The sequence below is a fragment of the Diachasmimorpha longicaudata genome, chromosome 13 (genome assembly GCF_034640455.1).
Source record: "Diachasmimorpha longicaudata isolate KC_UGA_2023 chromosome 13, iyDiaLong2, whole genome shotgun sequence".
NCBI classification, from domain to species: Eukaryota; Metazoa; Arthropoda; class Insecta; order Hymenoptera; family Braconidae; genus Diachasmimorpha; species Diachasmimorpha longicaudata.
The window spans coordinates 5,530,715-5,557,441 of NC_087237.1; the positions used below are offsets into that span (position 1 = coordinate 5,530,715).

Sequence of the window (26,727 nt, forward strand, 5' to 3'; positions counted from 1 at the left end):
TACGTCCCTGGATGTCACGTGGCTTTCGGGTTGACCCGAAACCCCCCTCACACGCATGACACATCAATAACATCAATTGTTATCGTCTAGTGCATACAATAAATCCAAACCCAACAGCAGTTTTATCCTGCCATTGGCATAAAAGAACTGATACTAATGAAAATTTGTTTCTGACCAAACGATCGGAATAAAAATAATCAATGGAATGAGAAGCCCCAATTGACATTAACAATGTCCCCGAAGGTTCGATCCTGCCACCTTGAATTTACAAAATTGCCATTAACAAGTGCTACACGATCACCAGGCAATAACATTTTCCAGAATACAGTGGAATTCTGAAGAATGCATTGGTCCAGTTGCTTTGGTGGTACATCTGTACCACGTATCCTCACAAAATAATTTCAACCTTGAGCTCGAAGTATGAAACGCTGGAAGTGCTGGTCAAAGTCCATTACTCTCACTCAGCTGTAATTTATTTTAAACGCCCGAGAGTAATGCTTGAGTGAACATTATCAGTTGTCCTCTGAGCCTCGTGACACGAGGTTGATCCATTCAGATACTGTGATAACATCGATCTGGCCGACTATCACTGAGTGGATTAAATTATCAGCTGATCAGATGGTTAACGAGTTCCACGTTGAATTTTTGCGATAAATCAGTTGATTATTTATATTTTTGATCGAGAATAAATCAATGTTCCTCTGAATCAATCAGTCTGACTTTTGGTCTCCGAGGTATGGATAAATCATCGAACGACATATACTTGAACATAACAATCGATGAAAATGATGTTTTTGAAGGGGCAAAGGAAATTATCAAACGATTGAGACCGGATTGGTCCACAGGGGAACTGAAATTCAAGGTAAATAATTTTTTTGATCTTCAATATTTATGTTACATTGTAAATTATGATTATTTAACATAATAACAATTAATTTTTGCATAATAAATTGTCTCTTCTGCTAGATTTTCACCGATGGAATTACAAATAGACTCCTTGGAGTTTATTTTGATGATTATTACAGAATGGTGTTGATTAGAATTTATGGTAAGAAGACGAATTTGCTGGTGGACAGACAGGCTGAAATAAGAAACATCAGGGTGAGTGCCAAAAGCGTATTTGTCGATCAATATGATCCTGATTAATTTTTTCCAATCAATTGATCAGATACTGCACAAAGCAGGATATACACATTCCCTGTACGCAACATTCAACAACGGCCTCGTCTACGAGTTCTTACCAGGGGAAATTCTGACAGTGGAGGCGGTCAGACAACCAGAAATTTACAAACTCGTTGCAAAACGTATGGCCCAAATGCACAGACTCGATCCCCAAGATCCCATGATGGTGAAAGAGCCAATGATTTGGGACAAAATAGACTGTTTCATGAGCCTTATGCCGAGGCGGTTCGAAGATCCCATCAAACAGGCCAAGTAAGCCCCACTTAACGTACCAGTAATTAGTACAGTTAATTATAATTGCGATGGAACAGTGATAATCCCGAAAACTCACTGGAAAAGGGATTTTTGTCGTGCAATAAATATGAGAAAAATAATATATTTATATTTCGGAATAGTTTACATGATATTTCATAATATGTAATATATAACACGGTATTATATATGTTTTTTTTATTATCGTAGGTACGAAAAAAAGATAAAACCATTCGATATCTTGGAGCAAGAGTACAAACTACTGAAGGAACAGCTGTCAAAATTGGACAGTCCAGTTGTATATTGTCACAACGACCTTTTGCTTGCTAATATTCTTTATGATAAGAGGGATAAATCAGTTGTCTTCATTGACTTCGAATACACAGCTTTCAATTATCAAGCATTTGATATTGCCAATCATTTTGCTGAATTTGCCGGTACTTCTCCGTCTTTTTCGTATTCTCAAAATTTTTTCCAATGTAATTATGTTCCACTATTTTTATTCAACAATTATTAATATTTATTATTCTCTAAGGGGTTGAAAATATAGACTATTCCCTCTATCCCGATGAAACTCTGCAGAGATCGTGGCTCAGAATGTATCTTCAGGTTTACAATAAATGCAGCAATGTATCTGAAGATGAAGTAACAAAGGTCTACAAACAAGTGGAAAAATTTGTTCTCGCAGCACATTTTCTCTGGGGCTGTTGGGCAATTGTTCAGTATGATAATTCATCCATTGATTTCGACTTTTTACAGTAAGTTTTAAATATTTGATTAGTTCTTATTACAAAAAAATACAATTTATTCTTTTTTCATGAAGAATTATAAGTGAATTTGAGTGAAGTGGGCGTCAATAACAAATCGTCACAGACTCAGTAATGATAAATACAGAGATTAATAATAATTGATCTGTTTTCTAGATTTTCTGCAGATCGATTCAACGAATACTTCAGGCGAAAAGCTGTTCTTGGCGATAAATAAGTGAAATAATTTTTCTCTTTGCGATTTGGAAAAAAAAATGTCCCACGCATTGAACATCTCAATCCTTTGTCAAAATGAATGCAGTGCATTTAATATTTATAGTATTACCACAAGATCCTCCGTTACATTCCCGTAAGATAATAGTATTTACCCGTTGAAATGGACTCGAATTGATATGTGTGATTGACAGTGGCAAAGCTGGTCTTTATCAATTTTATTCGTCACGAAGACGAGAATTTGTTATATTACTGTAAGAATGTTATTGAATAAAAATTTTATCAGCCACTTCTCTCGACCATGAATTTCCACCACGAATACGATTGTTTATTCATCATCAAATTACTGGAACTGAAGTTATTATTCAAACTGCCCACCTACCGGAATGTCCCTAGATCCATCCTAGGGAATTTACTTGGCCTAACCTAACCCTACTCTCTGCCAGTCATCAGAGCAACATTTGAAATGATTAAGTCCCGGAGCAACAAATTCACCAGTCCAACGCATTCCGAAATTTAATAAATAATTTATCAACGTCCATCTGCATCAATCACCTGGCAAATTATCAACCCAACAAAATGGACAGATAAAATGTTTTTCCTTTGAGTCACGCAGTATGTTTTTGTCCTCTCACGACTTCACGTACTTACGACGGCCCATAAATCAGTGTTTATTTTTAGCGCAAGTAACACAGAGCGGCGATTTCGTGATATTTTTTATACATGTTTGTGGAAAAATAGTGAAACTGTGAACAAACAGCAGATAAATTGATAATAAAAAAAGGTAAACCGACTGGTGCCGGTAGACTGACGACATCTAATCGTTCGGGGGACCTTGAAAATTCTCAAAAACCACTGGTGAGGTTCAAAATCAACAATCGAAGCAGGGGAGAACGATCATCGGCCAGCATCGTTGAGAACTTCACCTTGAGAAGCTCGAACTGTTCGAGTGAAGCAACAACACGATTCCAGTTGTTGAAGATGATACAGTGAAGTTTACTTGATCGAATTCTCGTCAATTAACAGTGCTATTTCATCAGTTTGGCTCATTGTCGTTGTTACGAATGCTCTGATTTCTTCAATGGGAGAACAATAAACGAAATAATAAAAAATAAACCGGTGCTGATGCTGATTGTTGACTCGGATCGAGTGTGAATGAGTCTTGAAGATCGCTGATTTCCGCAGAAGGGAAATAGTCGACTGTGTCAGGGAGAAATGTAAATTTCTTGTTTGTGGAATATCAGCTGGAAGAGTTTCGGGTGATCCATGAGCAAGTAACGTTTCGTCACCTCTACCGGCATTCGTTCGTTCTTGTGGTATAATTAATCGAAGACTTATAAACAATCTTCTGAGAAAGAATCTAAAGGGACTGAAAAACCCTTCTTCAGTATTCAACGACATTTACCCTTGTGAAGACAATTGTTATTGATAATTGAATATTGTGTGAGGGAATTTTTCATCGACTAATCGGCTGGACAACGAATTTTGGCATTCGGTTTGCACTTTTGTTGCTCGTGACAGGGAACGAAAATATTAACGTGATTTTTCATCATGTATATAACGTGCAAGTGTCTTAATGTCTCGATTAAAACGAGGCTCAACCAACTGGGGGACTTCACTCAGGAAATTCGGGACTTTGAGAAGTCTCATCCATTCTTTCAACAAGTGAGGAATCGATTCATCAAAAGAAAATACAATTCTCTGTTTTTTTTTAAAGTCAAGTCTACAGTTACAAACAATTTTTTTTGTTTTATGCTCTATGTATAGGGCTAGTAATTGTCGTGATAACTCTATTACAACTTTCTGAAGTGGATGAGACTGACCGTTCGGAAATTTCAGAATTTGGCGACTGCTGTCGAGCTCGAGGGCATCAGCAAGGAACAATCAGGCCTCGTTGAAAGCACAAATGTTGGCTCTTGGATCGTCAATCGTTGTCTAAATTGCTCTATATATACCCACGCCGTTCATCGAGAACACGGAGCTGCCTTGGTTGTCATCAACACTGACATGGTGGTGAGTTCGTAATAATTCTCTACAGAAAATCTACATTCGTTTATGTACTATTCAACATGCCGCGTGATCGATAACTATTTTTCCAGATGTCTCAGGAGGAGATTGAGAAACTGAAAACTAGTCCAACCTACAGTTCAATATTCAGAGTAGTGATAGATCGTGGTCTTGATACTGGCGATCTTCTGCAAGTACCTACAAAATATTCCGTCTCTCAGCTGTCGAACAATTTGCAATTAGCACTAACGAATCTTCAGCAGCAATTGGAGCAGGTTGTTCACAGGAAGGCAACGGAGATTGAGGAAAAAATTCGTGCTTTCACAGCTGAACAGCACCAGCTGCTGGAGCAATTTCGGGAGGAGGCACATTACGAGCATCGACTTCTTGCTAGAATAATCTGTGATCAACAAAAAAATAAAACGACGAGCGATGTTAAGAGTGATCCTGCTGTGACTGATGTGACCCCAAATTTCATTGCGTCACCCTTGAAATTTAATAATCCTGAGACACATGGCGCACCTCACAGGGCCGGAGTAACGAGCGATAGTCTTAGACATGAGGCTGCTACGAAACATCCAGCTCATATTCATTTGGTAATTTTTTAAACGGATATTCAAGTCTTATGCAGTTTTTGAAGATTTGCGGATTTTTGGCATTTGAAATTTTCAATTAATTCTGTGTTTTTTTGTTTCTATTTTTAAATCAGTTGTTGATAAAATGTTTATACTAGAATGGAGATGCGGTTGGAAAGGATAGGAGACTCCGTGCATTCCAGACACAACCGAGTAGCTACGATGCTGAGGCACTCTTCCCTCTGGAGGGAATGGATGACACAGTATATTTGGAACTTTCACACCCCTCAGAGGACGAATCAGATACGGATGGTAGGAATCCTATAAAAAAATCTAGCCCCTGTCATGTCCACATAAATAACTTTATGGTTATCCGTATTATGATTCAAGGTCAAGAGGAAGGGATTCACATTCCGAGAGCACTCAGGGGTGGCCATCCAACGCTGGCTAAATCATTACCCGTCAGTGTACCCAACTTCTCGACCTATGTCCGTCGAACTATGCAGGATCAGGATGATGATCAGGTATTGAATCAATTAGTAGTGGTGATCGGGTTATTGTTTACCGTTCCATAAAAATTTAAGGAGATTAAGGATCTTCTGGGGTTGAAGGACTGAATGCAATAAGAAATTTAGACAAAAATCAGAATGACTAATTACTAAGTCATGTTGATATAAAAATATTTCAGATGCCGAAAGACTCATTTGATCCTCATAATATTCGAGCCTCCATAAAAGCCCTTGCCAAGAGCGTCCACGGTGACACAGTCTTCGGTGATCTGCCTCGTCCAAGATTTTCAACTCAGATCTGACTCAGAAAAGGTCAGTTCTCCCACGATAAAATCACTTATCACTATCTCGATATCCGCAAAAAAAACTTTAAAATTTGTCATTAATCATTGAGAGTCATCGATGAACCCTGAACACCAATGAATGCTGCGATTTGATCGAGACGTTAAAGAGTCTTGAATTCCAACTTTGTGGTCTGCTCATTTTTCCTTCATTAATAGATACAAAGAGAGGAGCAGATATAGTCGTTGAAGAGATATCGTACGGTTACACTTTCTTGCATATTTTTACACGCGTAATACCCATTTTTTCGATCGATCCAAGTGATAATTATAATGACACTCCTAATAACGTGACTGGATTGAGGCCAGAAACAAGAGGGAAAGTGATTTTTTTCAGTTACAATTTTTTTTTTCACTCAATGAAAATCAACATATGACTGCTAATTATAATTTTTGTTTCCATTTCTCATAATGAAGTTAAATGCGGATGAATGAATTTGTTTTGTTAATAATTATAAGCAATTTTTTGAAATGTGGAATGAAGGCAAATTAATGGGGTCTTTCGAAATAATGTGACTTGTTAATTTGCCGATTCGCACTCGTGATGATTCAATTATAAATTGTTATTAAGTAGTTGAAAATCGATATGACTCCATTAATTACAGAATTATTTTTTCATTTCTCAGTGATATCGGCGTCATAGAAATCGTACATTTAATGGGAATGAATGAATTTCATTTCTTAATGATCATGAAAGGCATTCTTTTTTTAAATTTCCATTCACAGATTTTTGGATTACAAATGTTCGCTCGGTCGTTAAAAAATAATTCATGGTTATCTGTTAATCACAAAATATATATTTTTTTCATTTTATATTGGTGTTTACATCATATTTATATAAACGATTAAATTATCATGAATGAATTAATGTACCTAGAAGTACCTATTTAATCTCTTAATGATCATGAGATATATAATTTTTTTTTAATTGCTTGATGACGGCTAAACAACTTTTGACAGCAGTCAAAATCGAAAAACTAATTGATAAGAACTTTAGGACATAAATAAACGTGACTAAGAATAAGATTTTGTGATTTTTGAATCACAAAAATTTTTGCTGTTCACTGATTTATTTTTTAAATTTCATTGATATTTCTATCATTTTCGGAGAAATGATTTAATTAATTTGAGCCAATCAATGTACTAGGAAGTACACATTTAATTTCCTAATAATCGTAAGTTTTCTTAAATTTGCTGGCAATGGCTAGATAACGTTAAGACCAGATTAATAAGGCCTCGTGAAGTGATGTGAGTTGTCTATTGTCACAACTCAATTCGCCCTTAACTCTAGAAATTTTTTTTATGAAGAGGAGCAATTCTACCCTTGAACTACACAACAAAATAATAAAAAAAAATAAAAATTAGGGAACATTGTTGTTTACCTAATCAAAAACGATCTCTCCAACAATTTCAACCAGATGAAGAGAAATGCAAGTCAGACAATGAAGAAATTCATATCGAAATGAAGTCTTTCAATCTCTCTGAGAAATAAAATAACGAGAAAAGCATAATAGTCGGGTTTTTATAAATTTGTACTTGCTCTATATTAATCGAGTAATAGCAGAATGGTCAGCTCAAGCACATGAGACACGATAATGAATTCAACAATTGAAATTAAAAATTAATTGAATTAAAGTTCAACTTGTGAAGGTTTGCTCGTGAGCAGAGGAAGTGTGGGAACGACTGAACTCAGATATCATCATGTATTATAAAAAAACAATTTATTGAGAAAATTAATAATAAAGAGAATACGACAACGGAGTGAGAATTACGATGTCAATTAAAAATACCATAATGTACTAGTTTTTGGTGATATAACATCATGTAAAAATTAAATATTATAACATTTAACCTCCCGAGGACAGCGAGTGCTACAGCAGGTGAATTTCAGGGAGAAAAATCCACCACACGATATCACCACATCATATTGGTGGCGTTTTGATGTCTTGCCATCGGATTTAAACAGAGATTCAACAAGACATCAGCAGCTTCATTGCCGCCATCTTTGGCATACAGAGTCGATCTCTTGATGTTCCACCCACTTGGTGATCGTCTCAACAAGGAATTACTTTCCCTCAAAGGTTTAGCCCTTCTTCTGGATCCCCTTTCGAATGACGAACGAATGGCTCCCTTCACCTCCAAATGAGAAGATTTTCCTAATGACTTAGGACACGTACGTTGATTTTTTCTTCTCACGTCAACTCTGGAACTCCTGGCAGATTTTGTCAACTCTCTAGAACGTTGAATCGACCTTGAACTCACTCCTCGAGGTGTTCCTGGTAGTGAGGCACCTGCTGGGGTCGACCAGGATGCGATTATGGGGAGACCACAGGCGTTGTGCATTCCCACGAGAGGGACTCCAAACATTTGACGTTTGGTGTTGTCCTGATCTAGAGATTTTTGGTATTCGCTTGTGTGTTTACTGCTGGATCTTGAATTGCCTTCGTAAACCGAGATTTTTTGCATGACGTTACTGCCTGATAAATCATACGTCATTCCGTTGGGGTCTTTCCCAGATTCTTCAACGTTTTGCTGAATGTTTGAGCCTCCGAGATAATCTTCTTTGTTGATTAATCTGAATGCTGGGGTCAATTGGTCATTTGAAGGAGAATACGATAACTTCTTAGGGTTCGATAAAGAAGAGCACTTCCGGTGGTGATTATGATGGCTGTGATATTTTCGAGAAAATCCCCCTGAGGAACTGTGATTTTTTTTTTTATTTCTCTTATTACAATAGTGAAGAGGAGCTAAATGCTCTGATTGTCGATGAGGTGGACTCGATCTACGAATTGTTCCCACATTTTGAATGAGTGAGGTGCGAGAATTTGAAAATTGTTTGAGCTTCCTGTTGTTGTTAATCTCTTGGGGTGTTTTTGAATGACCGAGCAAAATAAAATTTGATGGGGATTCGTTAGGCACGTCAATGGCACGTTCCTCATAAAATTCATCATTGGCAAGGATCTCCGGATGGTGATTGTTATTGTGACTGTGCCAAGCAGTGTTGAGGGTGCGGCTGTCTGACAAACTCCCTGGTGAGGGCTTTTTTGGCGATGGGCCCGAAATTCGTCGGTAATTATTCGTTGAATTTGAGGTGTTTTGTCTCTCACTGTCCTCCAACCACTTTCAAGACTTGCCGCAGAAGGTGGAGCCGTCTGTGTGGTTTCGTGTATTCTCCATTCCTGTAAATTGAAGTAGTTGGGGCAAACAGATGGGCGAAGTTGAGGAAAAATTCGAATTTGCCAAAAATCAATGGAATCATTGAACAAATTGCTCACCAAAGTTGTGATTAGGCTCAATGGTGAATGCAGGAGATTGAGTCAATGTTTGAGTCGACGTGAATGTCGATAAATTTGTTTTCCTCTTCGGACTTGACTTCGACCAAGCTAATATTGTACTCAATAGAGCGCTTATTTCAATCAACATCACGATAAGACCAATCACCAAAAAAATTAACGCCTGATCCTGCGTCCATTTTTCTATCATATCCAGACAGCCCTGATTAAATACAAATAAAATATTTTCAACTCATTAGTTTTTACCGAAATTAAGAATACTAAGAAATTAAACCAGTGACTGATCATAAAATACACCTCTTACCGTAGTGTGTCGTGCACGCTGATGCTCGAGAGGATTCAGGGTCTGACACAATCGAAGATGTGCAGGTTGTGGATTTAGAAAAGCATCCGGCGATTGGGTGTTGTTGAGGGTGCAGCAGGTAAGGGGTACGACCAGGTCCCGGCGCCCGACTTCCTGCAGTCGCCACCACGAGGTACCGTAATTACTGCTTCCGTTGATACCGCAGCAGGAAAACTGTTCAGCGATTCCATTAAATTACACCACATGACTATATTGAATTTGAACATTGCTACAAATATTTACGCAGTAAAGTAGTCAAAGGAGATGGACTGACTAAACTCGAGTCTTGGTTTTTGATAAATATCTCGAAACTGGATGAAACGGAGAAATTGCCAGAGATTTTTTTGTAGAATTTTCTGTTGTCTACAACAAAATATTGTCATGAACATTTCCCCGTTTCCTACCGTTGGAGATGAGCTGATTTACCCCACCACTTCCCTATAATTTTTACGTACAGCTGTTTGTGCGAGGTCCAGAGCTGCAGTGAACTGTTCACGTCCAGGTAGTGCGTAATTCCGTTGAAGAGCGCGGACTAATTTGCTGGAGCGAATTTCTATGCCCAGTAAATGGGGCCAAAATACTGCTATGACACAACATGAAAATTCTCCCAATAAAAGAAGAATCAGTGACATCACGTACTGAAAATCATTCATTAATTGTTCACTTTTAATTGAATAATATTAATCAACGAATCAATAAACAAAATTGACCTAAAAACTACTTTTAAACTATTCTCATTCTTTTATTTATTTTTTTAACGAGACGAACTAATTTTTTATAATAACTGTAAATCAAACATTACGGTATATTGAACAATACGTTGGGGGTTCAAAAACCATAACACAGAATTTGAAAAAAAATGAATTTAAAAGTAGATTTTTTCATCCACTCAAATTATACCAGCGGGGACTCCCCCTCCCGTGTGTTTGGTAACGCAACGGCGCGTATCACCTCTCTCTATTCAAATAAATTTCAAACACGTTCCAAATTCCTCAACAAACTCACCCAAGTAGTGACGCATCTGCTGGTGAAACAAGAGGCCCAGTAGCCCAAGAGTCCTGTGACAGATATGACAAAACCCATTCCTACCATCACAAAGGAGAGATAGTAGAACAGGGGCTGATCCGTGTGGATGTCGCTGGATCCAACGAGCCTCGACAGGAGAATTCGTTCGCTGTCAATGAGAAGCAAAACCCCAAGGGACATGACAGCAAATCCTGACATCTAAAATTAATTACAATAAATCATTAACAAACTCGTAAACCGTGATAATCAAATATAATACGAACTATTAGTCAATCGCTTTAGTAAAAGTCGAAAGGCGAAAATATGAAATTATCTTTCGTGGAGGACTTACCAAAAACAGAAGATTTGAGCAGTAGACAAAAGTCCTGGATCTCAACCTCTTCTTCTCCATCTTCTTCCAAGCAATAAACAAACCATGTGAAAATTGTTGATTCTAGATGTACTATTTCCAGACACAAACATGTGAACAGTCCGAGGTGATCTCCAGGAGTGAACTGACACCAAATGCTCCCCCGCGAGTCGTAGTCTAGTATCGAGGAATGACCAGGTAAACACGCTGTAACACGCGTTAAATCCTCTCATGCGAATCGACCCACCGGACAAAACCGGAAGGAAACACACGTAGAGGTGCGGAAGGCTCGTTCGGAAAAGAGGGTGAGGTGAAAAGTTTAATTACGTTTGTTCATGGTCGAGTGACCCAGTGCATATCTCTTTTATTCACATTTGTCCATGAGTTTTACCGATGTTGAGAATAACAATTGGGTGTTGCTGGATTTTTTAGTATAAAACATCGTGAAAAAACAATCCGTGAAAAAAATTCAAAAATAAAAGATATTAATCCACGAATTCAATTTTAATTGATGGTAAAAGATAAGGCCCGATGATATCTACATTTGAAAAAAAATATTCAATCTCATTAAGTCGTTGGGGAGCACTCGAAGAAGATCGCAAAAAAATCATGAAAAAACCCAATTGATATATTTTCGTGGAGATAATTTTTTTATGAGCTTTTGATAACTCATCTTGAGTTTATAAGGCCATATGTACATATATCTATATATAATTATATCTGCTGTTTATTCAGTGTGCGTTGAGCTTATTTCCTGTCTCTCAGCATGAGTTCCCCGCCGATGGGTCACGCACTTGGTGTTAAGTGGGTCTCAAATCAGAGTCACAGTAACTTCATTTTAATTGAATCAAAAATCCAGTAATTTATTGCCAATTTGGCCGCAAGTGGTTGCTTGAATGCTGTCATCTTGTTCGCGTTGACTCGAGTCACCCAATTCTGGTGGTAAATGGAGAATCTAAAGGGAAAATCAAAGTCTCGATTATCAAAGACTGACTATCAGTCATTTATGATGATGAGTTTCTATTCAATAATCATTCAGAATTACTTGACTGCAGTAACACAGTGAACTCACCTCAATGAGAAATTTTTTTCGTCGTAACTTGAAGGCAAGATCAAAGGACTCTGGACAATGAGCGGCGAGAGTGTTTATAGCGGATAATTTTTTAATATGAAGGAGGCCGTGGTAGTCTCTGAAAACGGGATTCGTCTCTTTCGGTGAACCCGCGAACGATTCCAAGGATACCGCAGTGTCCGCCAGATGCTCCATTCGTTGCACAATATCGTCCTTAACGTAATTAATCAAATAGAAAGACATGAATATTTTTAAAACGATGAATAACAACATCATCTCTTCAAGAATTGATAAATCGTCGTGAAATTAAAAATATCAGTCAACTGCTTACATGGCCCTGAAAACACTGTACTGGTACAGTAATAACAGCAACGGCAAAAGCCCCTCTCAACAGTGCCCTCAAGCAGTAGAAAAATTTAAGAAAATCCTGGTGCATAAGTTCTTCGGTATCACACAGCCAGAGCCTTGACCCCACCGAATGTAGACCTACTCTCAAAATATTTCTCTTTTCAGGGCTGGCAGTGATGTAGAATTCTCCCTTTTTCAGCGTCTCCTGGACAGTCTTAAGTAAATCAACGTACGCATTATTCATGAATCCACTTGCCTCGTACGCAATGTCCTCCCCATCCCAGAGAGCTGTGTCAATATTCTCGATAACATTTTTATCCATTTTCTTGGTAAGATCGTAGAAATGGCCGAACGTTTGGCCACTCTTGGGTGATGAATCCATTATTTTCATGTTCTGATATCGCCAGGCTATTTGCATTCTCTCGTCTGAGGTGATTGGTGGTGCTACTGGTGACTCTGTCACAACAGCAGGCATCTCCGATATCAGTTGATCTGGTTTTACGTCTTGGGATGCCACGAAGAGGGAATGAGACGATACAGCTCCCTCCGCGAGGAAATATTTCAGCATGACTTTGGCATAGTTTCCGTATGTGTCTTCCTCTGAAACACATCAGAGGCAATTGGAGAATTTTCTTATCTTGTTAGTTGGCGTAGCGACAGAACCAATTATTACCTCATGTTTACCTTATTTTATGAGCAATAAAGATTTATTTTTCATATTTTTAAATATAAAATATAAAAAATAGTGATAATCAATGTATGCCCTACCTATCAGAAGAATCGAACCAATAGGTAAACCTCCCCCTGGAACAGAACAAATCATGTCGTGAGTATTGACACACGTAAACCAATTAGAAAATTGGTTTAATGAATATTAATTATTCATACCGATAATATTGTCGAGTGATGGAATCCCCGTTGATACGAGTAACTGGGCATTTTTAAGCGAAGGCTTAGTTCCTGGTATTGATGGAATTTTCAGTTTTCTTTGTCCAGTGTTTGTCGCCATTGCACATTTGTGTCAAATAGTATTAATCGAGGTAATACAGTTAATCCTGATATTGTTTTCATTCGCCTCACTTGAATAAATCTGCACTTTTGTTGGTGTCAGAAACACATGGAAAAGTCGTTCACAACAGAAACAATAAACATAACCTCAAAGGTGTCAGATATTATTGGGGAGCCTGGTGACGTTTATGGAACGGTTTCAACGGCAAAATATCGTAGCGGTTGCGCATGAACTATGATGGTGAATGTGCCTGTTGGCAAGACATTCCTGTGCCTGGGGGAGGGGGGCTGGAGAGACATGTTTCAACTTTTCAGGAAATAAACAGCTGTCAGTGACGATGGCGAGGATGCACTGAGTGTTGAGGGCCTTCTGTTTCGTGCAAAATTAGAAATTGTCAGGTCAATGTACAAGTGCAGCCATTTTTCATGAAAAAAATCTACTGTTGCAATATTTTTGAATTGATTCAGTAATTAATTTATTGAGGCATTGATTATTGTGCTTGATGATTTTCTGACAATCTGGAAGCGGGCAGTTGGGTTCTTCGGGGGATCAGAATTGTGTAGCCTCGAGGGATCGACATTCCTCGGAGTTCAGGTAATGATAATTTTATTTCTTTAAATTGATGCATCTCGATGTTGCGCAAGTGTCATTAATTTTTCACGTCTCTTGGTTACTCCTGGGAATTAGCAACAATTTTCATGTTCTAGTGATTTTTTGAGGGTACTGACAATAAGATTTCTGCCAAATTTATTTATTTATGATTTATTTATAATTTCATTTCTCGGATTAAATTGTAAGGACAATTGTAATACTGCCCTTCGAAGGAAACAATTCCTTCTTTGATTTCACGCAGGAGGAGAAGATTGCAAGGTAATTCATTCAATTCCTTTATAACATTAATTTCCAGGTATTGTTTATGAGCAGCTCTTGATAACGATACAATGGCAGAAATGAAAGGCCCAACCGCAGCCCAACATATGGACGAGATGAGGATCTGTGGGATCGAGGGGTAATTAAATAACGAAACACTCATTCTGTCCAATATTTAATAACATAAAAAATTACATACACTATTTTGCAAACTAGAGGACATACCCAACAATGACTGACTCTCAAGCTTATCTAATCTTGAGCCTTTGAAATCAGGAAGATAAGACTCGAAAAACAACGGGGTTGAATTAATTTCCATAAACTGTTAAGAAATAAAATTCCTGTATCGTATAAAATATATGAAATCTATTTACAAAGGAAAATTGAACAGAGAATTTTGTTCTTTGATTTCATTCATCATTTCTTCATTTTTTTCTAAAGGGGATGTACGCACTCTTTGTTGATTGTAATGGACGGCAATGGCAAACGATTGGTGGAGGTGCCCGGACCTGGTACAAACCACTGGGTAATTGAATCATCCAAATGACTGCTTTCCATTAATTTCCGTCAAAAAAATTATTCGGTCGCCTGTTTCTAATCAATTGAGTTCTCACCGAATGTACTCTTCATGACCTCTTGCTTCCTGTCCTCCCAGGGCCTGGGGATGGAGGAAACCACTACCAGAATCAACAGTATGATAGACAAAGCGAAAGAAGCCCTGGGGATACCGTTATCACAGCCAATGGACTGCACAGTACGTCTTGAATAAATTAGAGAGATTCATGAATTATTTTTCACTTTTTTATTGATGAGTTCGATATCAGACCCAGACACCTGATGACGAGAAAAAAAAAATCTTCTGCTAAAAAAATCCGTGTGACAGCGAATTGGAATTTTGTAACGATATGTCAAGTTAATTTGATGAAATCATTGAGATTCTTAATTCAGGGCCTGTGCTTGAGTGGCTGCGAGGAGGAGGAGACAAATCAAAAGCTCGTGGAGATTCTGTCGAATAATTTTCCAAATGCCAGTAGAGATTACGTTGTGGGAAGTGACTCACTGGGAAGCCTGAAGACAGGATCGGACTCTGGGGGAATTGTATTGATTGCTGGTACTGGAAGCAATGCAGTCCTGGGTAATTCTGATGGGAGTATTCACGGTTGTGGGGGATGGGGTCACATGATGGGGGATGAGGGAGGAGGTAATTGTTCTTTGTTTTACTCTCTCGTATTTTTCGAGTCGATTTTATTCAAAGCAATTGACTTGTCAATAATCAAAATTATTTTAGCATTTTGGATTGCTCACAAAGCGGCGAAATACGTCTTTGACGACCTAGATGGTCTCCAGAAGGCTCCACATCCTATCAGCTATGTCTGGCCGGCAATGAGGAGCTTCTTCCATGTGCCAAACAGAAAGGCAATGCTCCCTCACCTGTATAATAATTTCGACAAGAGCAAGTTCGCCATGTTCACGAAGGAATTGGCCACTGGGTGTGAAAACAACGATCCTCTGTGTCTATTGCTATTCAACTCTGCTGGAAAAATGCTGGCCAAGCATATAAATGCAGTGGCACCAAAGGCACACAACGTAAGTTTGTTTTTTCTCTCGAAAAATAAAAAATCTCATCATTCATCCGATTTCCCTCGATTTTCACTCAAATAAATTCTAATTAATTAATGAATATTAACTAATTAGAATTCATTGACTGACTTTTTAAAATCCCTCTCGTTTCCACCAAAAGGATATAAAGCTGGGGAGAGGTGGCCTCAAAATCATCTGCGTCGGTTCCGTTTGGAAGTCCTGGGACTACATGAAGAAGGGCTTCACTCAGAAAATCCAAGAGGCCAAGCTCGTCGATGAACTCACCCTTCTGGAATTGATAGCACCCTCGGCGATTGGTGCCTGTTACCTTGCTGCTGATAAAATCAAGTGCGAGGGGCTGGTGAGGGCCTACAACGAACATACAAACGCGTTTTACCACTATAAACGTGAGAACATTCCCACGGGTGGAGTTTCGACGGTTGACCCTTGCTACGAGGCATGTGTTGTCTCTTCCTCATAGAGGACCAACTGCTCTATTATCAATTACTCCGTACTGATACCGTGTGCCTTGGAAAATTCAAATCGTACTGTCATCAGAGAATTATTTTTGTATTTTTGTCTACATGGAAGAAAAAAATTAAATTTATGGAATGAAAGATGTTTAGAAATTTTCGTCAGAAAAATTGACAGTCGACGAAAGGATTTAACCCTTTTGGATGGTAAATTATGGGTGTCCTGGCCCCAGTCAAGTGGATCTGGGACTGGCTTAGTTGGTTCATCCTGAAAATCTTAAATTTTATTGGATATCTCGTCGTTCTAATCGTCTCGACAAGTTTTTTCTTCCTCGCTGTACCTGTCATGATTTTTCTGGTCCTCTGGGGACTCGGCATTGTCTGGAGTGACGAGGATGATAGCAGGTGATAGCGCTAGGGTGAAATATGATTTTCTCAGAATATTCAGCAATTTCGCGAGAATTTGGAATAAATTAGTGAATTACATAATAAAAATTGAAGTCGAAATTCTGAAACAATTAATTTTTTCAATAGACCTCAAGACAGACTGTGAAACGTATGGCTCCTTTCGATTCCTGACGCCCTGGGCACTTGCCATTCAAAAAATTCAAAAGGAGATTTTTTTCGTTGCATTAATACGTCAAGATAATAAATAAACACGTTTTTCGTTATTTGTAAAAATATATTTACATGAAGTGTATCACAATTTCTCGATTTCTTTCTCATCTGGCACTTTCGTAATTCATTCTCAGTGTGGGGACGTCCACAGAGTATCTAGTAAAAAACATAGGTCCAACATATCTCGATTTGATGAATTAATTAGGATGAGAATAAAAATCGTAATTCACAGTTTTACAGCAGACAAAATCGCCTCCAGAATAATCACGCAGTGATTATTTGTAGGTGTGAATGTCAATAAAAAATTTTTTGGGGGAAAAAAATAAGATTTTTGCGAAACATCTAAAAAATTAATACCAAATAATATTTACAAAACTCAGACCCTGTGATGAGTGAAAGCCCAAGAATACAATTTCAAGGCACGATCAACTCAATTTTCCAAGTAATTATAAACTTTCTGTTTTTTACTTTACGTTTGACAACCAATCTTCGTGGTTTTGATTTCTTTTCCCAACTTACAAGGACTCAAATTTGATACTCCATTCGAAAAATTAAATTATTAAAGTCCATTGCACTCTACCCTTCTCCGATTCAAATATTGCCCAGCCCTGGTAACAATGACAACGGTAACACCCTTATTGACTCAAATTGATCTACTTTACAACTACACCAGTGAGTATTATGAACCTGATATGACGTTCAACTGATCGTCGCTAACTGACAAGGCGCCTGAGTCAAAAGGATAAACTACCCAGTGAATCACCCCCTCAAATTTAACGTAATTAATCAAAAAGAAAAAAAAAAGAATTAGTACTATCACTGGAGGAAATCCTCGTCAAAAATTGTCGAGTAGAGCATCTACTGGGCAGCGCCTCCCAATTTACAGACAAAAGCTTCGCTTCGTAGTTGAAATGATCTAAAAATTCCCTACACTATTTATACAGTTTCTATGATTAACAATTTCTATGATTTAAACCTGTGTACAGTGATACTGACATATCTCGTCAACTGCTAACATTCATCTGCATAAAGTCGCAACAATTGATTCCCTCAATTTTTCAAGTCAAATATTTCGATCAGCAGTGGCTCAACACTGGAGGGATTGACGTTTAGGTAAACCCCGACGACTTCCTTGTTTAACCGGTGAAGATCCGATATCTTTCTGATTAGCCTCAGAAACATGGATTTCGACTCGCAACCTGGGTAAATGCTCTCCAAATATCTTCGCAGAAGGTAATAATAAGAATTCTGGAAAAAGAAATAAAAAGCATTGACGCAATCTCAGTTTAAGTCTTGTTGTCAAATTATGATGGACTAGTTCTATTTATTCCAATTTATTTCGGAAATTCACCTGTTCCAACTTGATAACATCGCTGTGAACGACCCGGGGTCTATCCGGAGTAAATAAAGCAATGGCACTCAAAATCAGGATGACATTCTCATCCCTCCACTTTGGATCAAAGTCTTTGACGAATCTCGCGTGTTCCGCATAAATATTCCCCTTAGCCTGCTTCAGCACATCGGTTTTAATCATGGACATGCTCTCCTGAGAATGCGGAATCTTCCACAGATCCTTTTCAAAATCGTAGGTGAGGGCTGACCTGAGAATCAGCATCTCCGTGCATCCCCCCTTCAGTAACGCTAGCTGATCCTCCTGACACATATTTTTAAATGCATTTATCTTCTTGGCCATTTTGATCAGCCTCCTTATCGCCACTGCTGTCAAGTTTATGAGGTTGAGAAGAGTTCCACTGGATTCTCCCGAATTTCCCTGGAGGGAAACGAAAGAATAAAAGTTCACACTGATTAAAATGTTTTGAAGATATTTAAATCCGCAGAACGAGTCTCCTCATTTACTTTAAGACCCAAATAAACCAATTTTTATCTTCAACAATGTAATAATTCATAGCGAAACAAATCAAAATTTTTATTTACCCCAAGTGAACACTCCTCTCCCAGCAAAGTCGTGATATCGTCATCGAGCGGTGCCTGAAGTGCCTTATTAGCGACAATTAGTTCATTCAGCTTCGCCCTCTCGGCGTCATTCAGCTCCCTATTACTCTGATTGTTCCCTAGGCAGGAGTAAGCCGAGAACTCTAGCTTGATAGCTTCACATAGAATAGACTCGATGGAATTACTGGTAATGGGAGTGCTACCCACATCCTGCATGACCTTGGTCACGTCGTTAGTGTCCTTATCGTTTTCCAGAAGTATCTGTCCACTAGAGGTGGCCTGGTCGACGTCATCGTCCCCTTCTTTACATTCTCCAATCAAATCAGCCAGAATGGGATTGTTGACGTGGCCAACCTCTGGAGCAGTCTCCAACATGTCTCTGATCAGATCCTCAGATACTCCATTGTTAGCAAGGGGCTGACTGGAGGGTTCTGGTGTTGTCGCTCGCTCGTTCCCTAGAAATTTAGTGATCTTGGGATTACTCGCTAGCTTCGACAGCAAGGCTTCATCCTGAAAAATCTCCATGATCAGGTCAGGCCGTCGTATTAATCTAAAGATAAAACTGGGGCTCTGAAGTTTTTCGAGAATCTCTGCAGTCTTGGCGGGCAGTCTCAGAGATTTTTCACAGGAATTCGTCGCATCAGATGTGGAGCTCTCTATGTGACTGCTCTGAGGACTGCAGGGGCTCGAGGTGGAGTCCTGGAGGCTCTCTGAGCCACGACTCCCCTCTTCGGTAATCTGCACCTCCCGGGAGAAATCGTGCACTTGGTACGCCTTCTCAGCTCCTTCTGGGGAAGCGTATTGCGGGCTCGAGGTGGGTGGCGACTCCTTCAACATCTCCAGCGTCTTTGAACCTATTATGTCCCTGCTCTCTGGAGATGAGGGACTCGGGACACTTGCTGCGGTCACTGGGCTCATACCCTCGGTGGTAGATGAGCCCTTGCCATCCAGGTCTGTGTACTTTCTGTCTGATTCCCAGAAGTAAGTCTCCGAGACTGATGAGGCCACTGATGCCACTGATACTGACGTATCGTCGCAGCTGGCCTCATCGAGAATTTCACGCTTCATTTTTCGGACCTTTGGAGGGTCTGACGTTGGACGCTTCTTCGCTCTGTTCTGCTCGATCTTCTTGCGTTTCAGTTCCTTGTCCTGCTCAGTCATTATGTACTCTTTTCTCATTCCAACAGTCAGACACTTGTCCAGACGACATTTTTGACAGAATCTACGCGTCACTGGGGTCACTTTGCAGTTCTCTGTGAAGGGGCATCTAAAATCCTGGAATTAATTAGTTGATTTTATTGATTATGTAATTGGTATGAGGAACGTCAGGTTTAACATGCGAAATTTTTCGAGCATCCTCAGAACTTTATTATCAATTTTTATGGAGGGAAGTAACAGGTGCCTTATCTAACTTCTATCGCCACATGTCGATAACAGGAGAATGGAATTACAGATTTGAAGATAAATCCACGTACGTGATCAATCTTGATTCACTGATTTATGAATACAAATGTTCCGGTAGGACATTTCACATAAAATGTGAATGCACTAATGGTAATGTCGCGGACTCCAATTTTAATGAACAGTGATCAGAACTTCGATGGCAATGAGTTGTCATTCAGAAAAAATGAATAGTTTCATTTTCGCTTGAAATTGTAATTTTTGTAATCATTTTTTATTGAACAAATTCGTTACAATTGACTATTAGCATTCAGTCTGTGATTAGATCATCAACTACTAATCTCAAAGTTCCTGGAAAATTTCTGAGTCGTCACGAGCACTTCCTGGAAGTACCCAAGTACCAATTTTCCAATGAAATCAAATCCAATAAATCGTTAGACACGAATTCAATGAAGTTCTCCTCAAAATCCCTCCCAAAGCCCCTGACCCATGCAGTGAAGCACGTAACACTAACCTTATTCTTGAGGGCATTCCTCCTGAAGAATGCCTTGCAGCTTTCGCAGGAGATAGCGTTGAAATTGTAGCCAAGGGCCCGGTCGCCGCAAACCTCGCAGATCTTGTTAGCACCCCTTGCTGGGTGTTCATCATCCATGTCGTTTTTGCGGAAATTAACGGGCCCTTTCACTTGTACTTCACATTATCCAGCCCGATGGTTGTCATCATTCTGCGATGACTCACACTGTCACACACTGTCATACACTGTCATCCACAAAGTAGTGTCTTGACAGGCAGCATCGACAATCAGCACACGACAGGACAGTAGTGTATTTCCTGTTGTCGATTCATTTGATTTTTTTGTCTCACTGGTCGATGCAATTCTTGGGTAAAGGTTCAACAGTCCTGCAGCAATGATCTTAACTGACGAGATAAAACGTTCAATTGGCGAGGCACTTATCAACACTTAACGAGATCCAAACAGAATCGTGTTGTGCGTTGTGGGACACCTTTTGAGAAGTGTTTTTGTTCTTTTTTGTTGTGCCCTTTTTTCACACTGGGTTGTCACGTTGGTAGGGAACCTTTTCGAGGGCGCTGTTTGAAGTTGGTAGTGACAACCCGGGCTATTCAATACTTTCGCACCCGAACATGGTACAAGAACTTTAGAAGGAACCCAAAGATAATTTATATCAGCACGGAAACTCCAGGAATAGTAATTATGCCTCCAATAATTTTTTCATCAATGGTATCATGATTTTAATTGCTCACAAGCCTTCACACCATGAACATCTAGGTTATGAAATTTACTACCATTTATTTTTCATTTTATTCCCTACCTCTTGAAATTCTAAAATGGCGGACGGATACTAGTGACAGCATTGCAGTTTGTTGCACTTTTCCTCGTCTGGTCTTCATTAAATCGTTTTCAGTGGTTCATTAGAATAAACTCACTCAAAAAGTGAATTAATAAATCATCTTCAGCTCGATAATCTTCATATTCGAAAAGCTGTAGATCAGGAAGACAATTCAGCAATCATCGAAGTGCTTCAGTTTTCTAACCTCACTTCTCTGTTTTCATTGTGCAAACGATCCAAGGGGAAATACCGGTTGAAAACCTCAGGAGCGAACGGAATCATCAAAAAATGGCAAGTGCAGAGTCTGTGCAGGTGAGCTCCCTGCCATTGCCACCAATTCAGTACATAAATTTGTACACTGATGAGAATGTCAGGCGAGGCAGAGCGCCCAGACCACCTCCACCTGTTCACGATAGCTACTCGATGTTTGGGAATGTCTTCAACGCTGATGACACGATTATCAGGCCCCTAGAGGCACAAGGAATCAAGAGACTCTATCCTCAGCATTTTGATCGGCGTAGGGAGCTGAAGAAACTCAATCACTCACTTCTGGTCAACTTCCTGGACCTCATTGATTTGCTGGTGCAGTGTCCTGACAGTCCCAGACGTGCAGAAAAGGTTAGTGTGATTTTTGCAATAATAAATATTCCTAAAATGAAAGACGAGTTTTCTCCTTCTCACGAACAATATTTTGAGAGTAAAAATGCCCACAGGGACCTCCCCCATACGCGAAAAATAATGAGACTCATTTGAAAATTGAAAAAAAATTATTTTCATTAGGTGGAAGATCTCAGTCTTCTCTTTATCCACATTCATCACCTCCTGAACGAATTTCGTCCCCATCAAGCCAGAGAAACCCTACGAGTGATGATGGAACTTCAAAGACGCCAGAGGATTGAAACAGCCCTGAGGTTTCAGAAGCACCTGGAGAAGGTCCAAGAGATCCTCCAGCACGCCCTTCAGATGCTCCCCGATACAGCAGAACTAGACTCAAAATTGGCCATCAACACCGAGGCAATGGAGTGCTCAGACAGTCTGAACTCGGATAGTCAGAATGTTGACCCTTGCTGCCCCAGCGACCGAATAATGTGCAAACTGATAGACGAAATGGTCTCATCCAACGCAGCATTCTAAGCTGATTTCCCTCATTACTAATTACCAACTGGTTAAACTAATTATTCGTTAAGTTGTACATAATGATCTCGCCGTGAACTTTAATTGTAGTTTTTGCTATGGAAATATATTGTGATTGTGAAAATAATGGTGAATGAATTTTAGACGATTGGTTCAATATATCTGGTTTTTATTGAGACAATTAGGATTTTTCACTACAGAGTGGATCAAGATGATGACTCGATTATGTCAAGGTGAGGTGGGAGGAAGAGGAGGAGGAGGAGAAGGTGAACAAAATAACGGTTTTTTTACATTGATGAAACTCACCTTGTGATTCCTAAGATAAAAAAAATAAACGGAATACAAGGGAAGCAAACGAATATGGGGAAATGAGACGAGTGAACTGGCTGATCTGAAAGAATTAGAGTTTACACAAATGTTGAAAGCTCCTTGGAGCATCCAGGTATCCAGGCAATTCCATCGACAATTCTGAAAAGAATTAATCAATTATTTAATCGCTTCTTCCTGCTGGCGGATGATAACCCGGTGTTTGCCATCATCAGAGCCTGAAAAGTGAATTGATATTTTATTTTACATGTGACTTCCTAAAATCAAAGAAGCCCTGTTTTCCCTGGTATTGAAGGCTCAAATCATTAGTTTGAAATCAGTTAAGACGTTTTGTTTTGAGAGAATCGAAGCAATGGAAAAAAAAAATGAGTGATCAATCATCTAGTGATAAGTAAATAGGTGTTATTTATTCAATAAAAATTTAGAAAAATATGGAAAACAGTTTCTTTGATTTGAGAAATGGTAATCAAAAAAATAATGGTGACTCCAACTGCTAGTCCACAGTACAATTGGTGCCCCTGTCAACATACAAAAAATGTTCAGACTGAGGATTACATTGAGGGAGGAAATGTGAAAGGGAGAACTTGGAAAACTCGGAGTGATCTACGCTGGGAGAGAAGGGGTTTTGATTTAGGAAATACATATTGGTAGCCCACTTGTTCTCTTGAACAGTTTGTCGATGGAATAATCTCCTTCAACGTATTTTCACTCGCACTTCACCATTGGTTTTTTCAATGTATCAAGTTTGTACTGATCCGTCTCATCGCCCACTATTCATAAGCTTCGTCCTACGCCCTCGACAAAATGAAAACTCATTTCATTCACTCTACAGACGATTCAGTTATTAATTCAAAGTCCTCGAGGGGCAATATATAACAAAATAATTATCACTCGCGAAATTTTCACACGAACAAAATAAAACAATATGGAGAAATCGTTAATTGTCCTCCGGCGCGTCTCGTGTCTCAAATGAAGTTCACGTCACTTTTTTTCCATGTTGTTAAACAGTTCTTGACGCATCCACACAATTTCAACCAAAACCATCCACTTGTCCTCGTTCCCAGGTCAGTTTTTGTTTATTTTTTTATGTAGAACGATGAATAAACTGACATTAGTAGGAGTTTTTTCTCCAACCACCTCGCCCTCGAGGTCGGAAACCCCCACGTCCACCTGTTCGATTCCCCCTGAATCTTCCTCGATTTCCTAGAGAAAAAAGAAAAAATCATGAATCAATAAATAAATAATCAAATAATAACTGATTGAATACTCTATGAAATTAAAGAGGTTCTCTGAACATATTTAAGTCTTTCTGAAGACGGAAAACTTACCGTAATTTCCTGATGAAATATTGGCACTGTATTTTCCACTTGGCGGTGTGTAAATCTCCCTCTTGCCTCCCGGCTTGTCGTCCTTATGGCGTTTGGGTGGGCCTCCACCATTGCCGTATGTGATGGGCGTGTGTCGTTTCTGAATTGACGATGTCTTTTCCACCTAATGAAAACATGAATCCCAAATCCAATTAAATTCCCCAATAAAAGATAAATAAAGGAAGGAAACTATTTGGATTAATTATCCAGGATTCTTCCTATTAACAAATTTTAGTCCCTCACCTTCTTAGCATCGACCACTGGAGTTTTCCAGGAAAGATGAATAACGCTCTTGAAACTCGGTGGTGAGTGGAACAGGTCCTTGATGAGTGTATTGATATTATTCGTGGTCTTGAGGGCAACCACTTTCAGTTGATTCTCTTGGGATTTTAGCTCCTCCTCAGTTTTACCACCAATGGCTTCACGCAGCTTCTTAATGTACCCTTGTATCCCCCTTGCGAAATACTGTAGCCTCAGCCTGAACTCTTTCAGCTGCTCTGGATCCTTGATCAAAAATTCTGGAGTTTGCTTGCACAGCTTGTGGAACGCATACATGAGGCACTCGACATGACTGAATTCTAATTTTGGAACTTCGGTTATGTCCGTGTCTGGGGGTAGTGGCATGTAGACAATCAGTGCATTGTACAACTGCTGAACTTTCTCCTCCGGTTTCTCCACATTTCCACAGAATGTTATCAGCTCAGCTAGCAGTTTCAGAATGATGAGCTGGGCATCCCGACCGTCAGGGGCTGATATCAGAGACAGATGAGGTAGAACTTGGATGCAAATGTAGGAGACGTACTTTGAAGAGTTGATTTGGGCACTGAAGTGCGGAAGAGCGTGCTTTATACACTGTATCAGTCTGTCCAATTGCTCGATACTGCTGTGTTTGAAAGGCACTGACAATTCTGCTTGTTCAACAGTGATGTCTACGAGCTCCTGCTGTCCTGCGACTGTCGATCCCAACCTTGTCCAGCTGAGAACGTCCATTATTCCGTGAAATTCACTGGCTGTCACGTCCTACAAGCGAACAAATTAATTTAACAAATTATGAATGAAAGATTTATCAGTTAACATCAGATGTTTCTGTTGTTCTTTGTCTTGTAAATTTGGAGACTTACGTTAAGTATTTTTTTACACTCAGCAATCAATAAATCTTCAGATTCTTTTGTTATAACATCGTGTCCAATGGATTTCAACTTTGAGGCTAGAAATTTAATACAAGACTCGCGTTCCCCATCACGTTCACCATCGTCGTTGAGGATGTGACTGAAAAATCCATTGAATGTTCCTAAAACAGATGAAAATGCGGTGAAATACAGTTCAACACACTTCCAATTTTCCATTGGCTTTCATTGGATATTACATTATCCATTTGTTATTATTGAAAATTCGAGCAGCTAGCTTTTTCGCAATTTCACGAGGTTATAATCAAGTAATTTACCTTTGGAATCATTTTTCAACAGTGACATAATACTATTATGAACCACTGCAAGCTCTGTGGGATCCTCGGCCTGCAGTAACTGCGCCAAAATGTCTGCAATTCTCGGTGTGTGCTCCTTGTTATCCTTGCAAAGGGATGGTAAATCCTTGATCGCTTGTTTTCGAATCTGAAACAGTAGGGCAAGATTTGAAATTCACTCCCAATCATTAACTATCAACCATTTTCGCTATTTGTCGGTTTCTAACCTCAATGGAAATGTTCGCAAAGATTATAGTTAATCCGCTAGTTCATAGAAATTCATAATTACAAGTATTTCAAAATTAATTGCATTCGTCCGGTAAATGAGTAAAAAATAATCATTTCTCAACTGTTTGGATGTCAATGGACATTCAAAACCGACGCCTGATTTATAATAATACGTACAGCAATATCCTCGTCCTCACAGAGATCTAGATGTGCTTCAATGGCCTTATCCGCAAGCTTTGGAAAATGTTTGAAGAACCGAGCGATGAACTGGGACGCCAGACGCTTCTCCTTCGGGCTCCCCTTCACAGCCTTCAGGATTTCCAAGTACTCCTTCTCATGCTGAACAATAAAACAACACAAAAAATTGATATTGTGAACGATAACGTGCACTATCACACCTTCACGATTCAACACTCACCTCGGGGAGTTTGTCTTTGGCGTCGGCTAAAATGCCAAAATGTTTGTACAACTTCTCAATACTATCGGTGCTCATTTTCACAAGCGATATGTTGTATTTTCCGTCAACGGAAATGACTCTTCCCTATTTCAGGGGGTATTCAGTATGGTTATATCAACTTTTGCGTAAAGATTAGAGTCGGAGACCGGCGAACCTCTTCACAGGAATGTCGAAATAAAAATGGTGGAGAGGAGATGGAGACGAATGAAAAATACGTAGTA

At 39.2% G+C, this 26,727-nt stretch overlaps 8 protein-coding genes across 12 annotated transcripts; 4 read left to right on the forward strand and 4 right to left on the reverse strand.

Moving 5' to 3' along the window:
• The first annotated feature begins 70 nt into the window (after window positions 1–70).
• On the forward strand, window positions 71–2,703 carry LOC135168717 (ethanolamine kinase). 2 transcript variants are annotated; one of them, XM_064133173.1, is made up of 7 exons: window positions 72–734; window positions 801–862; window positions 967–1,101; window positions 1,169–1,434; window positions 1,645–1,871; window positions 1,970–2,192; window positions 2,358–2,703. In XM_064133173.1, exons 3-7 carry the CDS (start codon window positions 1,027–1,029, stop codon window positions 2,416–2,418), a joined length of 852 nt encoding a protein of 283 aa, XP_063989243.1. In that variant the 5' UTR covers window positions 72–734; window positions 801–862; window positions 967–1,026; the 3' UTR covers window positions 2,419–2,703. The 2 variants fall into 2 exon arrangements, with proteins under 2 accessions (XP_063989242.1, XP_063989243.1); XM_064133172.1 differs by having other exon boundaries at window positions 71–862.
• Window positions 2,704–2,959: 256 nt separating this feature from the next.
• Window positions 2,960–11,097, forward strand: Pras40 (Proline-rich Akt substrate 40 kDa). Of its 3 annotated transcripts, none has more exons than XM_064133166.1 (7): window positions 2,960–4,079; window positions 4,254–4,427; window positions 4,514–5,017; window positions 5,155–5,308; window positions 5,387–5,520; window positions 5,685–5,817; window positions 10,961–11,097. In XM_064133166.1, exons 1-6 carry the CDS (start codon window positions 3,966–3,968, stop codon window positions 5,805–5,807), a joined length of 1,203 nt encoding a protein of 400 aa, XP_063989236.1. In that variant the 5' UTR covers window positions 2,960–3,965; the 3' UTR covers window positions 5,808–5,817; window positions 10,961–11,097. The 3 variants fall into 3 exon arrangements, with proteins under 3 accessions (XP_063989236.1, XP_063989235.1, XP_063989234.1); XM_064133165.1 differs by lacking the exon at window positions 10,961–11,097 and adding an exon at window positions 9,449–9,586; XM_064133164.1 differs by lacking the exon at window positions 10,961–11,097 and having other exon boundaries at window positions 2,966–4,079; window positions 5,685–7,607.
• On the reverse strand, window positions 8,885–10,981 carry LOC135168720 (tetraspanin-11-like). The gene is made up of 6 exons (XM_064133177.1): window positions 10,840–10,981; window positions 10,488–10,706; window positions 9,938–10,120; window positions 9,444–9,656; window positions 9,122–9,341; window positions 8,885–9,025 (listed from the first exon to the last, which is right to left on the reverse strand). Exons 1-6 carry the CDS (start codon window positions 10,897–10,899, stop codon window positions 8,970–8,972), a joined length of 951 nt encoding a protein of 316 aa, XP_063989247.1. The 5' UTR covers window positions 10,900–10,981; the 3' UTR covers window positions 8,885–8,969.
• Window positions 11,098–11,204: 107 nt separating the features above from the next.
• Window positions 11,205–13,440, reverse strand: LOC135168715 (elongator complex protein 4). 2 transcript variants are annotated; one of them, XM_064133170.1, is made up of 5 exons: window positions 13,166–13,440; window positions 13,046–13,081; window positions 12,261–12,877; window positions 11,930–12,142; window positions 11,205–11,812 (listed from the first exon to the last, which is right to left on the reverse strand). In XM_064133170.1, exons 1-5 carry the CDS (start codon window positions 13,284–13,286, stop codon window positions 11,705–11,707), a joined length of 1,095 nt encoding a protein of 364 aa, XP_063989240.1. In that variant the 5' UTR covers window positions 13,287–13,440; the 3' UTR covers window positions 11,205–11,704. The 2 variants fall into 2 exon arrangements, with proteins under 2 accessions (XP_063989240.1, XP_063989241.1); XM_064133171.1 differs by lacking the exon at window positions 13,166–13,440 and having other exon boundaries at window positions 12,962–13,080.
• A 175-nt stretch (window positions 13,441–13,615) lies between these two features.
• On the forward strand, window positions 13,616–16,354 carry LOC135168713 (N-acetyl-D-glucosamine kinase). The gene is made up of 7 exons (XM_064133167.1): window positions 13,616–13,880; window positions 14,194–14,295; window positions 14,598–14,682; window positions 14,812–14,910; window positions 15,105–15,357; window positions 15,445–15,743; window positions 15,898–16,354. The coding sequence occupies exons 2-7, from the start codon at window positions 14,228–14,230 to the stop codon at window positions 16,216–16,218; spliced, it is 1,125 nt and encodes a 374-aa protein (XP_063989237.1). The 5' UTR covers window positions 13,616–13,880; window positions 14,194–14,227; the 3' UTR covers window positions 16,219–16,354.
• A 546-nt stretch (window positions 16,355–16,900) lies between these two features.
• On the reverse strand, window positions 16,901–20,834 carry LOC135168704 (nuclear hormone receptor HR96). Its single transcript, XM_064133150.1, has 4 exons — window positions 20,697–20,834; window positions 18,764–20,056; window positions 18,180–18,599; window positions 16,901–18,076 (listed from the first exon to the last, which is right to left on the reverse strand). The coding sequence occupies exons 1-4, from the start codon at window positions 20,832–20,834 to the stop codon at window positions 17,879–17,881; spliced, it is 2,049 nt and encodes a 682-aa protein (XP_063989220.1). The 3' UTR covers window positions 16,901–17,878.
• Window positions 20,835–21,819: 985 nt separating this feature from the next.
• Window positions 21,820–22,792, forward strand: LOC135168728 (mediator of RNA polymerase II transcription subunit 7). Its single transcript, XM_064133188.1, has 2 exons — window positions 21,820–22,149; window positions 22,312–22,792. The coding sequence occupies exons 1-2, from the start codon at window positions 21,820–21,822 to the stop codon at window positions 22,663–22,665; spliced, it is 684 nt and encodes a 227-aa protein (XP_063989258.1). The 3' UTR covers window positions 22,666–22,792.
• Window positions 22,793–23,374: 582 nt separating this feature from the next.
• Window positions 23,375–26,685, reverse strand: Cass (cassowary). Its single transcript, XM_064133159.1, has 7 exons — window positions 26,468–26,685; window positions 26,227–26,388; window positions 25,804–25,969; window positions 25,481–25,650; window positions 24,603–25,379; window positions 24,321–24,483; window positions 23,375–24,195 (listed from the first exon to the last, which is right to left on the reverse strand). The coding sequence occupies exons 1-7, from the start codon at window positions 26,540–26,542 to the stop codon at window positions 24,104–24,106; spliced, it is 1,605 nt and encodes a 534-aa protein (XP_063989229.1). The 5' UTR covers window positions 26,543–26,685; the 3' UTR covers window positions 23,375–24,103.
• Window positions 26,686–26,727: the final 42 nt, after the last annotated feature.

Excerpts from the sequence above, each read along its gene's own strand:
- LOC135168728 (XM_064133188.1), top strand. The coding sequence starts at position 21,820 with ATGGCAAGTGCAGAGTCTGTGCAGGTGAGCTCCCTGCCATTGCCACCA. Across the intron at positions 22,150-22,311 it reads GTCCCAGACGTGCAGAAAAG|GTGGAAGATCTCAGTCTTCT; the intron begins GTTAGTGTGATT and ends TATTTTCATTAG.
- Cass (XM_064133159.1), bottom strand. The coding sequence starts at position 26,542 with ATGAGCACCGATAGTATTGAGAAGTTGTACAAACATTTTGGCATTTTA. Across the intron at positions 25,970-26,226 it reads GTGAGGACGAGGATATTGCT|ATTCGAAAACAAGCGATCAA; the intron begins GTACGTATTATT and ends CTACTGTTTCAG. Across the intron at positions 25,380-25,480 it reads AGTGTAAAAAAATACTTAAC|GACGTGACAGCCAGTGAATT; the intron begins GTAAGTCTCCAA and ends GTTCGCTTGTAG.
- LOC135168720 (XM_064133177.1), bottom strand. The coding sequence starts at position 10,899 with ATGGAGAAGAAGAGGTTGAGATCCAGGACTTTTGTCTACTGCTCAAAT. Across the intron at positions 10,707-10,839 it reads GCTCAAATCTTCTGTTTTTG|ATGTCAGGATTTGCTGTCAT; the intron begins GTAAGTCCTCCA and ends AATTAATTTTAG. Across the intron at positions 9,657-9,937 it reads TGGACCTCGCACAAACAGCT|TTTTCCTGCTGCGGTATCAA; the intron begins GTACGTAAAAAT and ends ATCGCTGAACAG.
- LOC135168704 (XM_064133150.1), bottom strand. The coding sequence starts at position 20,834 with ATGGATGATGAACACCCAGCAAGGGGTGCTAACAAGATCTGCGAGGTT. Across the intron at positions 18,600-18,763 it reads GAGAGGAGTGTTCACTTGGG|GGAAATTCGGGAGAATCCAG; the intron begins GTAAATAAAAAT and ends GTTTCCCTCCAG. Across the intron at positions 18,077-18,179 it reads ATGTTATCAAGTTGGAACAG|AATTCTTATTATTACCTTCT; the intron begins GTGAATTTCCGA and ends TTCTTTTTCCAG.
- LOC135168717 (XM_064133172.1), top strand. The coding sequence starts at position 737 with ATGGATAAATCATCGAACGACATATACTTGAACATAACAATCGATGAA. Across the intron at positions 863-966 it reads CAGGGGAACTGAAATTCAAG|ATTTTCACCGATGGAATTAC; the intron begins GTAAATAATTTT and ends CTCTTCTGCTAG. Across the intron at positions 2,193-2,357 it reads ATTGATTTCGACTTTTTACA|ATTTTCTGCAGATCGATTCA; the intron begins GTAAGTTTTAAA and ends TCTGTTTTCTAG.
- LOC135168713 (XM_064133167.1), top strand. The coding sequence starts at position 14,228 with ATGGCAGAAATGAAAGGCCCAACCGCAGCCCAACATATGGACGAGATG. Across the intron at positions 15,358-15,444 it reads GATGGGGGATGAGGGAGGAG|CATTTTGGATTGCTCACAAA; the intron begins GTAATTGTTCTT and ends AAATTATTTTAG. Across the intron at positions 15,744-15,897 it reads TGGCACCAAAGGCACACAAC|GATATAAAGCTGGGGAGAGG; the intron begins GTAAGTTTGTTT and ends TTCCACCAAAAG.
- LOC135168715 (XM_064133170.1), bottom strand. The coding sequence starts at position 13,286 with ATGGCGACAAACACTGGACAAAGAAAACTGAAAATTCCATCAATACCA. Across the intron at positions 13,082-13,165 it reads ATCACTCGACAATATTATCG|GGGGAGGTTTACCTATTGGT; the intron begins GTATGAATAATT and ends GTTCTGTTCCAG. Across the intron at positions 12,878-13,045 it reads TGGTTCGATTCTTCTGATAG|AGGAAGACACATACGGAAAC; the intron begins GTAGGGCATACA and ends GATGTGTTTCAG.
- Pras40 (XM_064133166.1), top strand. The coding sequence starts at position 3,966 with ATGTATATAACGTGCAAGTGTCTTAATGTCTCGATTAAAACGAGGCTC. Across the intron at positions 5,018-5,154 it reads ATCCAGCTCATATTCATTTG|AATGGAGATGCGGTTGGAAA; the intron begins GTAATTTTTTAA and ends TGTTTATACTAG. Across the intron at positions 5,309-5,386 it reads GGACGAATCAGATACGGATG|GTCAAGAGGAAGGGATTCAC; the intron begins GTAGGAATCCTA and ends TTATGATTCAAG.